This window comes from Varanus komodoensis, unplaced genomic scaffold (genome assembly GCF_004798865.1).
Source record: "Varanus komodoensis strain SLA01 unplaced genomic scaffold, ASM479886v1 scaffold36, whole genome shotgun sequence".
Lineage (NCBI taxonomy): Eukaryota > Metazoa > Chordata > Lepidosauria > Squamata > Varanidae > Varanus > Varanus komodoensis.
This window is the reverse complement of record NW_025335873.1, coordinates 3,602,127-3,616,033: the sequence shown is the minus strand read 5'-3', so window position 1 is coordinate 3,616,033 and position 13,907 is coordinate 3,602,127. Positions and strand designations below refer to the sequence as shown.

Below are 13,907 nucleotides of genomic sequence, written 5' to 3'. Positions count from 1 at the left end.
TAAGCACAGGTAAGAGACGCCCCTCGTCACAACCAGGGCTCCGATTTCAGCGGAAAGGGCAGGCCGAGTCCCGGCTTCGAGCAGCCGGGCTCCCCAGGAGGTGGCGTGAGGGTTGCAGCTACACGGGACCATCCCATGCATGTTTACTCCTGAGGAGGCCCCAGTGGCATTCCACGGAGCTCCGCTCCCCCATCCATGTGCATAGCACTGCAGCTTTAGGCGTATGCCTGACTTTGGCTGGATCGTGCCCTTTGACTGTTACCTGCTGGGGTTTTGTACTTTTCAATGATTCTGTCCTGTGGGGCTGTGGCTTACCCTCTTGTGAGTCTCAAAGTTTAAATTATACCACCAAGTGTCTTAAACTCAAGTGTATTGCCATTGTTTTTAAATGCTAAAGTAATAATGTATTGGTTTTTTCCTCCTCTTTTTTTTTTTTTTTTGTGTTTTCAAATGTAGCCTGTAAAGGAAAATCGAGAATCGAGATATGAATATAATGGCAAAATTCTGTTCTGCAACTTCCATAGATCACAGCTGTAAAATGGACTGTAGGTTCTTTTTCGCCTTCCTTGTTATGTAATAAATATTTATGATATTTCATCCCCCCTCCCCCCCTCTTGAGGTGCGATGGTGGAATGCTTCAAAGCCAGATTTAGGCTTCCCAGCCCTTGGCTCCCTTTTGGTTAGGCCTGATTCAGCCATCCTTAAAAGAGTCAGTAATCCGTCTCCACTCCGTGGATCCACTGAAAGTATGACTTAACTCTGGATCCAACCCATCACATCTCTCAGACTGGTTGTTCTTTACAGGCCCCTGAGCAAGGGCCCTCCAGATGGTGTGGACTACAACTCCCATGATCCTCATCACTGCCCATGATGGCAGAGGCGTTCTTAAAGCATGAAATTGCAAACGGTTTATTCCATCTAGCACCATCTGGACAGACATCCCTCTCATTGGTTCTTTATTGCACAGAAAATAGCATAAACTTTTGAACAGAAAGCCTTTTGAGCAGCAGTAACAGAATTAAGTGTGTTCTATCTTATCACATGCCGTTTTTACCTTTTTTTTCCTTCCTTCTTCATTGGAGTCACCTTGGGGTACAGAATCATGCAAAATGAAACCTCAGAAATGAGTTTAGCAGCATCACGAATCATGGAGTATCTCCATGGGAATGGCTAGATGAGGTCCTTTATCCACCGCTTAGGTGTGCTGTCAGTAGCTTTGAAGTCAGCCCAATATAGACAAGGCACCTTCAAAACTAGAAATACCAAAAATATGACTCCTGATGATATACGCGAACGAGTCCAAATTGGCAGTGCAAGAACATATGTGCAGTGAGATCCCTTCAGTATATCTGTGCTCAATTTAAACATAATTTAAACATAAAGGAACTATACACAGTCTGTACCCACACAAAAGTTTCAAGTATATCACTCATTTTTAAAAAAATCACAAGCCCATTGATGGCTGTTCAGCTGAATGGAAGTCCTTCTCAGAGATAAGAACAACCACAAAACAGAAGAATGCAGGGGATTCCCCCCCCCCCCCGAATTTCTCTGGGGGGAAAAGTTTCTTTCAACGTTTTCTCCTTTTTCTCTCTCCCACAGTTCTAGTGCCCCGCTCATCTTGTAGACTTCCAGGCCTTCAGCACACAGTACAATGTCTTTTCAGCCGTATCACCCCTTTTCAAGTTTGATAAAATACACACGCTATTTGTTTAACATCATTGCCGAGAGCCATCCAAGGCTAGTGGACTTCTAGCCCAGAAACAGACTGAGATGCTTGAGGAAGCAAGCAAAACCAGAAGAGGTTGTTTTTAAGCCTTGATGGTTTTACCTCATAGGTGGTGCCTGCAAAAGACATCCAACCTTTTGGACATAAATTGCATTCTTGATCTCATTCCAGAGCTTCCGGGATTTAAAAACGTTAAGGCTGCTACACACAAAGGGAGAACATTTACACCAAGAAAGAAAGATACATCGAAGGAAAGAACAGTAGCATCAAGGGGCAGAGAGAGTCATGGAGGATTCGCTTAGAGTACCAGTTTTATTTGGCATACGAGGAAGAGCATCAAAGAGAAGGAGTTAGATAGAGACAGAACGGCACAGACTTGGTAAGGGGCAGTGCAGATGGGTGGCACTGGGCAATTTTTATCCTCAGCTAGATCACTGTTAGGCGTGTAGAACAAGACACATTTTACGTCGTCTTCCTGGTTCTGCCCCTGCTGTCACTGAAGCAGGACGGGTGTTCCCATTAAACAAGACTCCTTTCCTGCCTAGCCACAACCCCGTGGGACCCTAAAAGCCGGCGCACGTGTCCCCCGTTCAATAGCAGTAGCGCAGCAGCGCGGTGCGGCAAGGTGGCATGGAAAAGCAGCCCGAATGCAAATGGAGGATACAGGGAAGGCACTGACGCGGGGACAGTCATGCCGCACATTAGCCTAACTTGAAGGATGGAAGGAGTAACCGTGCAGTGCAAACATTACCAGTTTCAGTTGCTCGGGCACCCATCAGCCCCAGACAGCATGGCCAGCAGGGACTGGATTTGTAGTCCAGCGAGATCGGGACTGCCACAGGCTCCCGGCAGAAGGACATGCCCTGTTGACAGACCTTTTAACAGGGTCCAGAGGAAAGGGACAATTTAATGTGGACATTTGCGGCCCCATGGACATGCCTAAGAAAGCGGAGAGGGAGGCTAGTGGTTATAGTTCATTCTATTGAATTTTAAGTAGGCTTTCTTTGTCGTTCACCTCTGCCCAAAGTCTGGACGACTGGAGCAGGTCGACTTCTGAGTGCGTGAATGAGTAAAGCCGGCCGGCCTCCTATCTCGATGTGTAAAAGGCCTAGAGAAGCTCTCCTGCTACGCTGGACTAGAAAGCATTCCCAGGCAGGATGGGGCAGAGTGGCCAAGCTCCTTACCGTTTAGCATAATCGTTTGAAAACGGAAAACACAGTGAAAGAGCTCGATCTATTCCCTGAGGGAGCCGGTCTGTCTGCAGGCCGTTTCACAGCGGCGGGCACTGTAACTCTGGAAAGCTCTTCCATTTTAAGGCAGCGCTCAACCGGCACCCTTCAACCGGAAAGCACCGTGTGGCCGATGCCAGTCTCGCAGAACTCGCCACGGCTTTCTGCACGGTAAAACTGTGATGGGCTTGCCATGCAAAGCACCCTGGCCCAGACGGTTGCCCGTTCCCGTACTGGTTCGAGAGAAGCTGAGCTGGCCCTGGCTGGGCCGCGCCACCAATCAGTGTGCCTGGGCATCTCCTTGAAAAATGCAAGAGTCCCGTTTCCCCCCCGCACCAGCCAGTACCACCACCAACACCTTGGTGAGCTGCCAGAGGGGCAGATTGTCCCCGGTAGGTCCCGGCAGCTAGTGTGATCTCCGGAAGTAAGCCTCTATCTCTTCTAAGCTCTTCCCTTTCGTTTCAGGAATGCAGAAAATGGTAAATATTATGCTGAGGAGGCAGGTGCCAGAGAACAGCCAGAAAGTACCGTACGGTGTTAGAAGTACCTGGACGAGAAAGAGAAATATATGAGTAAAAGCGGAAGCTAGGCTCTGGGATCGTGGCCTCAAGCAGCCTCACTGAGGTATTCGGTTTCTGCCTGGCCTGTGGCTGGAGGCTCGCTGAACCCCACTTCACCGTGTCAGTGGCATCCCTCCCTCTGGAAAGGCAGCATGTCAGGGCGGCAGTTCGGGGCAGATCACGCCGATCGCTTTGACGCTGCGAAAAATAAAATCTAAAAACAAGCACAGCAAATCAACCTCCCACACCTTGGCACCTTCCAGATCTTTTATACTTCCATTCCCATCAGGCAGTGTAGCCAGTGGCCAGGAATGGTGGGTGTTACCGTCTAAAAGATCTGGATGGCACCAGGTTGGGGAAACACAGGATAGACTACACCAGTCTAGATGAACCAACCACCTGATTCCCTTAAGAAGGCAGCTGCTTACCTTTTCATATGGACTAGAAACCTTTTAAACAGATCTTTTCAAATAAAGCAGCAAACAAAGCAATATGTGAAAAAGTACCAATTAAAACAGGCAAAGGAAACAAAGCTGAAAGGCAGAGCTGTAACACACCCTCCCTTTGCTCCTGAATCTCCTCAGTTTACAGGCAGGACAAACTCTTACAAACCAAACTGATGTGATGCTTGCTTACCATGAGGTCGTGGAACCCTTTGGTGATCAGAAAGGCCATGAGCCAGTTGGTTAGAACAGAGGCCCCGCTGGCAACCCCTCGGGCTCGGAGAGGGAAGATTTCAGACATCACCAGCCACGGGATTGGGCCCCACCCCAAGGCAAAGCCTGCAGGTGGCAAAGGAAGGCAGCTTGTTCTGAACTGGGCAGGACAGATGTGAACCCGCAATCCTATTCTGCAGCCAGGATGCTACGGCACAAGCAGAAGCCGGCCCTGGGACTCTGCCCCAGCCTAATTTCAAAAGTCACCTGCAAGTGATCTGCTTGGGAGTCGGGTACCCCCTTCTTCACAGGCGGGGTAGAGGAGGAGGACCGGGAGAAAGAAAAGGGGCAGCAGAATGAAATGGCCCCTCCCACTAAAATTCTGGCCCTGCCCACTACTCATTTGAGCTCCGCCCATCCCTTGGGCCCTTGACGGAAAAGACACTTCGAAGCACAGGCTTTAAGAGGTCCACCCCTGAGGAAGCCTAGCTCCAGGGCCAGGCATCCCTGGGCATCTGTCTGGGCCCATCCCTCCGCAGGAGCCCCCGCCCTGCAAGACCTCCCCACTGCCTCCTGGGCTGACCACCCTGCCTGGGCAGGCAGGCAGGCAGGCGAACGAAGGCGGGAGCTCGGAGGCGAGGTGGCAGTGGTTCCTTGCCTCCCAAATTCTTTCTGGGGTACGGCACAGACTGAAGTGAAAGGGAGCGAGGAAGCAGATGGACAAAGCGACAGCGAGGAACTGGTGGGAGAGAAGCTGGGCTTCTCTGGGAACACGACAGCATCCCCCAAAGAGATCCCGAAAACCTGGCGCAGCAAGTCTCCCCAGCGGTCACTGGCTGCCAGCAAACGGGTCCGTTCGTTCGGCCTCAAATTCCGGCACCGAACCAGGAAGAACGGCAGGCCCTTGGCATATGGGCCCGTCCCCACTGCTGTGACGGAAGAAAGCCTCCAGCACGGTGGGGCAAGTCCCGCCAAGTCACAGCTTCTAACCCATGTTGCTCAGAAGCCCCCAGGGAAAGCCCCCAGAGAGGAGAGCCCCACACAGCCCTCCCTCACCCATGATGAAGAGGCCCATGCTCAGCACCGCCAGCCAGGCGAGGCTGTGCTCGTCCGGGACGGGAGTCGGGTCCAGAGGGGAGCTCAGCGGCTTGACATGGGAGGCGTTGCTCGGGCTCGGGAGCATCATTCTGAAGTAGAGCCCGAACACGGCAGCGCTGGCAGCCATAATGAATCCTGGGACCATGGAGAGAGAGAGACAAAAACATCCTCTGCTGTATTGTCTGGAAGCACAACACTCTCCTTTCCGCACCGTGGGCATTCCAGTAGTTGGCCGTCAAATTCCAGAGGGAATGAGTGCCCCCTTTGCTCGGATAGGCGCATCACTCCCTTGCCCCTCAAGCGATCCTGGGGGGCATTTCCAAAGGGAAGCAGGCCTGCCAGCCCCACCCTGAGGAAGCCGTGGCTCAGGCGCACTCACGGCAGCCGGGAAGCGCCTGCGTCCGCCTCCTCCCACGGAAAGGGGAGGCATCCTATGCGGGAGGGGAAGTGGTGGGGCCCTTTCAGCACAGCAGCGATGCTCTCACGGGGAAGAGGGCAGGAGTGTGCCCCACGTTGCCCCAGAGGGGCAGGAGGGAAGAATGCCCCTCGCAGTGGTAAAAGAGCAGCTTGGCCCAGGGCAGCCGCTTGTTCGGGGGTGCCCGGCCTCCGGATTTCCTGCACTGAGCAGACATGTGGGGAACCTGCGTCTCCCCAGATGACGTGGCAAGCCAGCTCCCAACAGCCAACTGTTAGGGATGATGGGAGTTGCAATCCCAGCTTACAGTGCCGTGAGCCTTGTGCTTCAAATCCTTCAAAAGGCACCCTTGGTCGAGAATGAAGCACCCCTCGAGCCTTCAGAGCAGAGGGGCTGTTTATTTCTGCAAGAACACGTTGCCTTTCTGGAACTCGTATCCAAAGAATATGGAATGCAACTGCTTGTGGCTTTCCACATTAAAGGAAGGTATCACTGGAAGGGCTGAAGTCCCACACCCAATAATGGGGGATTGGGCATACCTGATATGACCAGGAGGACTTTTCGTCCCGTTCTGTCAATGATAAGAGCAGCCAGTGCGGTGAAAAAGACTTGGATGGAGCCCACGATGACAGAAGCTGCACTACTGTTCTGAAAAAGACGAGACAGAAAGAGGAGTAAGAGATGTGAAGCATTAGGAAAAGGATTTTAAAAATGGGTTCCAAACCAGTTGTTCAGCAGGAGCACACCCCACACGGCTGCTCCGCCACCTTAAAGCCAACAACACAAACACACATGTGACCCCCAACATTACCCTTATTGCTCATCTGTTGCTTTCAAAAGCTGAGGACAGAGTCTTAAATTATTATAAAAGGGCTCTCCTGCCTGTTCAGAAGCTTTGAGTGGGAAGCCCACAGCTCCTCCTGTCCAGGAATGGGCAGTATTCACCCTCCACCCCAATCGTAGCGCCCAAGCTCCTGCGTGCCTCGAGCCGCATGTGGCATTTCACAGGATCAGGGCCACAAGCAGCTGACGGCTCACCTTGAAGTTGGCTGCCTCAAATATGGATTCCGCATAAAACATGATGGCATTGATCCCGGACACTTGCTGGAAGACCATCATGGCGACGCCGATGATGAATGGCTTGTAGATGGCGGGGTTCTTGAACTCGGCAATGCTCAGCTCCTGCTGCAGGGGGAGATTCCGAGAGCGATTTAACGACAGCCCTTTGGGCGGCAGATGGAGAAAGAAGAGCGAGGCTTAGAGGCGGCGGCAGCAAGAACAGCTACAGAATGAAGCGCTTCCTGACCGGGATTCCGGCCTCCTCCCTCCAGACCCCCTGCAGATTTCTGTTCCAGGACAACCTGGCGGCTGGTGAGCGTAGGCCTCTTAGGGCCTTTGCTCAGAGGCTGTTTTCCGCAAATCCTTGCTTGGTGGGTCCCGAAAGCCTTGGGGTTGCAGCAGGCCCGCCTCTGATCGCATTGGTCTCTTAGCCCCAAACATCCGAAATGAAGTGGCAAGAAATCCAGCGAGAGCATTCAAACAAGGAAGTGCCCCAGTGGATTAATCGCAAGTAGTTGCAGATGAACCAGCCGGCCAACTACAGTCCCCTTCTGCTGCTGCCTCGCTTCCTTGTCCCTGCAAGGGGCCACCAAACACGTCCAGGGCAGCTCCACATCCGGAGGCTTGGCGGTCCTACAAGGAGTGTTTGAAGGGATTTGACCATGTAGCCTGGAGAAGGCCTGGGCCGGGAGAGGGCAATAGTACCCGCCCTGAGGTGCCCGTCACACAGAGATCAAGGAATCGTTTTCCGCTCCCCTAGAAGGCAGGTCGAGATCAAATGCGCTAAACCAGGGAGGAGAGCGGATTCCCGTTCAGTGTCAGAAGAGACTTGGCGGGGTGGGTTGGGAGCGTGTGCCTCTTCCAGCACAGGAAGCTGCTCAGGAGCTCCCCGGCTCTGGACCACTTGGTGCCAGCGGCTTACGTGGCCCTCTCCAACTCTGCCTGTCTACGGAAATGCTCTTCTGCACTCAGCCAAGGAATGCAGCCCTCCAGGGTGAGCCGGGGGCTGGCCTGCAGCCAGCACTTCATGCCCCAAGAACACAAGGGGAGCCCCGGAAGGCCTACTAGAAGCCGCTTCCATCTGGCGCCCTCGTCATCACCACGTGCCTGGGAATGGCATGCTCCCCGGCACCCCAGCGCTGCTGCAGCCCGAGGACAGCCCGCCCCTCACCTGCTCGCCGGCGTTGGCTTCGATCTCCCGGCACTCCCACTCGTGGTCCACCAGGGGCCCCCGCAGAAACTGCAGCGCAGCGATGGCCTCCGGGCGCCGGCGCCGGCTCAGCAGGAAGCGGGGCGTCTCGGGCATGAACACCACCAGCCCCAGCATGCAGCAGGGCAGGACGGAGCCCAGCACGGCCAGCCAGCGCCAGCCCAGCCCCGTTCCTGGAGGGAGCAGCACAAGAGCAGAGGCCGTGCTGAGCACTGGGGCAACCCGCGGACACCGCAGGATCGGAAGGGGACGTGGAGGAAATGCCGCGCTCAGGGCAGTCTGGAGATCTTGCGGCTCCCCGTCCCAGCAGCCCCAGCACAGGCAGCCCAGGGCCAGGGATGGTGAGGAGCACCGTCCAAGGCACGGGGTCCACCAACTCCTTCCGGCCAGCCCTAGCACGCCTGACAGAGAGCTAGTCAGCCCTGGTTGAGATGCTTCCAGGAGGAGACACCCTGCTGGCTCCCCAGGCAGTCTCTCCCACTGCCAGCAGTTCTTCCCCTCCATCTTCACCGTCGAAGGGCCTTCCAGGGCTCTGCACGTGTAGCAGCATCCCCCTCTTGGTTCAAGTCCTGCTGTCGGCTGCCACAGGGAAGCGCCTGCTCCTCCTCCTCCTGCAGCACCGCCCTTCCGATATTTTAAGACAAGCCTCCGAGTGCCTCTTCTCCAGGCTAAGGCATCTGCTCTCCCAACCATTCCTCCAAGGACAGTTTCCTGCCCTCTCCCCCTCACTGCCCTCATACCCCCAGTTTGTCAAAGTTCTTCCGGGGCCCAGAACGGATCGCGGTCCTTGGCCTGGTGGGTGGGGTGCAGCGTGGGACTAAATGAAGCAAAGTGAACCCCAAGGGGGTCCAACCCCCCCCACCCCCCCTACCCAGCCAGGGTGTGGCTCAATTTAGTGGTCCAGCAAGGTGGGTCAAAACTGATGAGCTGCCCAAGGACACAATACAGCAGGTGCCGTACCTGCCACATAAGCTCCCAAGATGCCCGTCACCACCATCAGCTGAACGCACGATCCAAGCATTCCTCGGACCTTGGAGTGGGCTATTTCAGAAATGTATACCTAGGGCATCAAAGCAGGAAGAAAGTTCTGTTTACAAGGCAGTCAGAATGGGGCGGGAGGAGAAGCACCTGAGGCAGAGACACTGGTGAACCTGAAGCCCCGGCATCTCCAAATTAAAGGATGGCAGGGGAAGTAAACAGAAACCTCCTGTGCCTGAGACCTGGATTGCTGCTGTTAGCCTGATATCATTTGCACTCTCCCAAAATGGCGGCCACAGTGGGCACTGCCAGGCACACCCTGCCCATTTCCCAGATGGCAAACCGGGCAGGCAAAGAGGAGAGTAATCCACCCTCAATCCTGCGCACCAGGCAGAAGTGAGGCCCGAGGTGCAAAGCGCGGAACGGCTCTTTTGAACCCAGTTTTCAGCTCCTTCGTGCATTTCAACAGAAGGCAAAGAAACGATGCTCAAGGACACAGCGGACAGAAGCAAAGCGCCCCCCTTCCTTCCTGGCTTCCTTTCATCTTTTCCTCGGGCCACCGGCCATGCCTCAGAACAAAGCACCCAACTTTTTTATTTCCTGGGGTTGCAGCAGTTTAGAAACGACTTAAAACCTCAAGTGAAACCGTTAGGACAGGCAGAGAACCAGATGGGTACCCAGAGAGGCATCAGGCGGAAATTTGGACCCAGGAATGCAATGCTGGGACCCCTGGATTCCACAGTAGGCACTTCGGCTTTTACTCCCTACAGAACTGCAGTGACGGAGCAGTGCCGCCGGGCTCTTACCGGAACCACCAAGGACGTGACGCCGCTGGCTAAGCCGCAGAGCAGCCGACCCGCATAAAGCATCCCAATGTTCTGAGCGGAAATGATGGTCAGAAAGCCAAACACGTACGGGACCGCACAGAGTAGCAGGCTGAGCTTCCGGCCAATTTTATCCACCATGTATCCCCCCAGAATCCCCCCAGCCGCAGCGCCCAAAGTGACGATGGACTGCAAAAAGAGAAGAAGTCAAAATGAAAAAAGGGGAGAAGCAGTTCTGCAAGAGGGGCAGTGGAGCGAAAACTACCAGGGGTGAACAGTGCCTGTTCAGATGGTAAGTTCCTTGGGGCAGGGAGCTATGGATTTTGTCCACGTTGAAGCAAAATCGCCATACGGACAGAGGGCACTGTCTCAGTGCCTTAGTACATTCATACCCAGCATTCATTAAAAAGGTTAGGGTAGGCATATATAGTTCTCGTTCTCTCTCTCTCTCCCCGCTCCCACCAGCCAAATGATTTTATCCTTGCAAGAGCCCTGTGAGGCAGGTTGGGCTGAGGTCATCCAGTATACTTTGTGGCTGGGCAGGGATTTGAATCCAGCTTCGTCTCAGCCCCGCTCTCTCCGTCACTGCACCATGCCGCCAGGCGGTGCGACCGAAAGAGGTCTGAAAGACCAAGGGAAGCAGATTCTGGCTCGCTTCCCAGGCCTCACAGCTCCACAATGGAGAATTCAGGAGGTTTGGGGGACAGGAGAGCAGCCTCCGTCCTTGGCAGTATCCCAGTCGCACTGTCCTGCCCAGAGCATCCGAGAAGGCCTATGGCCTGCTCCCTACTTCCACACCCTTCATCCTTCAAGTTAAGAGGGTGGCGATGCCAAACATGTCCTTTCTGAAGGCTTTCTGAATCCCAGAGGCTGCCTCCAATTCATGCGGTTTGGGGAAAGAAACGGACACATTGTTCACCCAGGCAGCTCCGGAGGCCCCCAGAGCATCTTCTGGCCTCTCCAGGGAACCGATCCAGCCCCAGATAAGGAGAGCCTGAGCTGTCCTTTGCTTGCTTATGTTGTGCATTCACATTTCTCCACCACGCTCAATCAGCCCTAGATCAGCTTTGACACCAGAGGTTTAATCTAAAGCGAGGAAGGACGCATGGCGGTTCTTCCGGCAGTTCCTTACCCCAAACCAAGATGCTTGGCTGTCTTCCAGCCTCAGTGCTGGGTTCCCGCTCTTCTTCAGGCTCGGGATGGCTGGAGAGCTGTAACCAAGGACGAAGCCACAACTGAGTGGTCCCAGCACAACCGCAAAGGCTGCCAGGTAGACATTCCGGTTTTGGACTTTGCTGCAAGAGAAATAAGAATGTGGCAGAAGAAGAAAAGAAATACCTTCTCTGGGCAGAACTGCAGCGAAGCAGAGCAAGGAGAGGCAGAAAGACGGGGGCCGTGTGGGGAAGGGGGTGCGAGAAGTGGGCATTTCAGTGTCGAGTAAAGCAATGCACCTTTGGCCGAAAGAAGGACCCACCCCACCCCATCCTGATGGGGTCCGCACTGAAGGCGCTCAACTGGGGTCAGTCCAGGTCTGAATCGCGATGACTAACCAAGAGTTCGAGGGCCTCTTTGTGCATCGGGAATAATGCTCTTTCCATCACACGTGGCACACACAAGTGGCAGAAATACCATCATGCACTGCCATGGAACGGGCTTCCCCGGGAGGTGGTGGAGGCCCCATCGGTGCGGGTGTCCAAGGACAGGCTGGACATGCACATGGTGGGCATGTCAAGAGTGGAGCCGGCTGGAGCTGGGGTCAGACTAGATGGCCCAGTAGGCCCCTTCTGACTCGCTCTGTTTCTCCACTTAAGAATGAGGCATTTTTTCCCTCCAAGAGTCATACAAGCATCACATTTAAACTTTCTGGGCAGCAATAATAAAATCGGCTACTAGTCTGCCACACTGGTGAATTTTTCTACAGGTGTTAACTGGCTTTCTGTCCTTTCAGTCTTGATGCAGAACCAAGATCCAAAACCACACTTGGATCCAAACTGATTCTTTCCTGCTGTTCTGCTACGTAACCTCCGGGGGGCACAAGAGCAAACTGGATGTTCACAACTGGACACTGAATTTTCTGCTCCGGAAAAAGTTTGCCGAAAGTGCTGGTTACATATAAAAGCAAACCTGGAGTGTTGCGAGGTTGTCTAAAGAACCCACAAACAATCATGAGTTGGAAATGACAAGTGTGGCTCGCGTAGAAATGCCCAGCATCACACCGTGATGCAGCAGTTGGAGCAGAGGTGAACACCTGCCTCTTTCCAAATGATGGCAGATCCCATCAGGCCCAGCCAGCAGGTAGGGTCCATAGCATCTGAAGAAGTGAAGCCGGAAAGGTGAGTGCCATAGACCAGGGCTGGGAGAGAGCCAGGTTCAAATTCCCACTTGGCCATGAAGCTCACTTAGACTAGCCTACCTTACAGGGCTGCTGGGAAGATAAAACTGAGGGTGGAGGAAGAGGAGACCCATATATGCCAGTCCACTTTTTTGCAGGAAAGGCGCAATAGAAATTCACAAGAAAGGAACAGGTCACTGATATCTGCTAACTTGCCCCAACTGCTTTAAATGAAAAGAACCATGTCATACAAATAATTATATCTCCCCAGCCCAAGACAGAATGCACACCTTAGATAGACGTCCAGTTGAGACGGTCTCTCAGGGGCAGGCAATTCTCCTTCTGCTGCAGTGTCCAAGAGTGGGCTGGATTCCCCAGAAGCCATTTATCCTGTCCACAAACCGAAGGGGACAGTGCAGGCACACTTGGTCTGGAGCCTTAAAAGCATGAAAAACAGAAAGCTCAGGAGGAAGAGGCAAAAGAAAATCACATGACTCCAAACAATTTTGCTTCCTCAGACAAAAGCTGCAGTGTTCCCTTTCGAAAGAGGACTACAGCTGACCAGCTGCTGCCATACCCAAGAAAATGCACACACGAACTCGCCTGCAGGAAAATGCTGTTCTAAGCACAGGCTAAAGGTCTCAAAGCAGGGATGTTCTGCAATTTGGCTGGGTCTTGAGCAAAACAAACGTGCATGCAAGGCCAGCGTGGGACAAAGAACAAATCTACTCTGGGTCCACTTTGGAATACTGCATGTAGTTCTGGTGGACCCGTATGAAAAAAGATAATTTATTCATTTAATTTCTGTACCACATAACAACTGAAGCTTTCCGAGATCTCGAGGAGTTACTCAAACAATCACAAAAAGCATTTTTTTTTTTTTTTTTTTTTTTTTGGTGGAAAAGCTAGTGGTTTGGAGGATTTGCAATTTAGAAAAAAAGGATGAATTAAGGCAGGGGAGATAAAATGGATGGTCACAAAATTGTGGGGAGAAAAGGTGTTTCTCCACCACTCACAACACTTCAATGGAATTGACTGGTTGCTGACTCTCAGTCCAGCCTGCTTCGCAGGTTGTTGTGAGCATAAGGCAGAGGGGGGCGGAGGAGGACTCTGCAAGCCACCCTGAATTCCACGCAAGAAGAAAATGGTCACGGGGCGAATATAATCCATCTGTAAATCCGGGTCTTAGGCTCAAACCCTGAATTCTCCAGCGAAAAGGATTTCCAGGAGCAGTGCCAGGACACAGCCGCACCCAGGGCGCCAGCGGGGGCTGCTTCCGATCATACTTGGCCAGTCTTTCCCAGCCTGGCGCCCTACAGGTGTTGCGCTGCAATGCCCATCATCCCCGGCAAGCACGGCGGGCACCGATGCGGGAGACAATACCGGGCGAAGACGGAGAAACAGCTCGCGCCGCCCGGTCAAGGTCCCTCGAAAGGAGCAGCAGAGGGCAGAGCAGGATCTCCCGGCCGGACGCTCCGAAGTCCCAGTGACGGCGGCGCCCACCCGGGTCAGAGGCAGCTGCTGCTACCGCGGGGACCGGCCGCGCGTCGGAACTAAACGAAAACGCGGCTGTATTTTCATCGGGGAAGCAAAAGTAGCACCGGACCGGAAGGTCCAGAGGCTCCCTAGACCCCCTTCTCCCCTTCATGCAGCTACTTCCGATTGCTTCACTCTAGGCAGAAGCGAACGAAGGTCCTTGGGCACAAGAGATAGAAATGAAGAGTGATGCACCATACGGAAGTAACAGGGGCTTCCGGTTCTTCTCCACGCCTCAGAGTCGTGTAGAGGGGTAGAGCGACAGAGAAAGACGAGCTTCG

General features: G+C 53.6%; 1 protein-coding gene across 3 annotated transcripts; it reads right to left on the bottom strand.

Annotated features, from left to right (window-relative positions):
* Nucleotides 1–885: 885 nt before the first annotated feature.
* Nucleotides 886–13,619, bottom strand: SLC2A8 (solute carrier family 2 member 8). 3 transcript variants are annotated; one of them, XM_044440092.1, is made up of 11 exons: nucleotides 13,474–13,619; nucleotides 12,381–12,527; nucleotides 10,891–11,053; nucleotides 9,741–9,947; nucleotides 8,917–9,016; nucleotides 7,918–8,129; nucleotides 6,726–6,872; nucleotides 6,227–6,335; nucleotides 5,231–5,407; nucleotides 4,155–4,300; nucleotides 886–3,505 (listed from the first exon to the last, which is right to left on the bottom strand). In XM_044440092.1, exons 2-11 carry the CDS (start codon nucleotides 12,473–12,475, stop codon nucleotides 3,365–3,367), a joined length of 1,497 nt encoding a protein of 498 aa, XP_044296027.1. In that variant the 5' UTR covers nucleotides 12,476–12,527; nucleotides 13,474–13,619; the 3' UTR covers nucleotides 886–3,364. The 3 variants fall into 3 exon arrangements, with proteins under 3 accessions (XP_044296027.1, XP_044296028.1, XP_044296029.1); XM_044440093.1 differs by having other exon boundaries at nucleotides 6,726–6,869; XM_044440094.1 differs by lacking the exon at nucleotides 9,741–9,947.
* Between the last annotated feature and the right edge of the window lie 288 nt (nucleotides 13,620–13,907).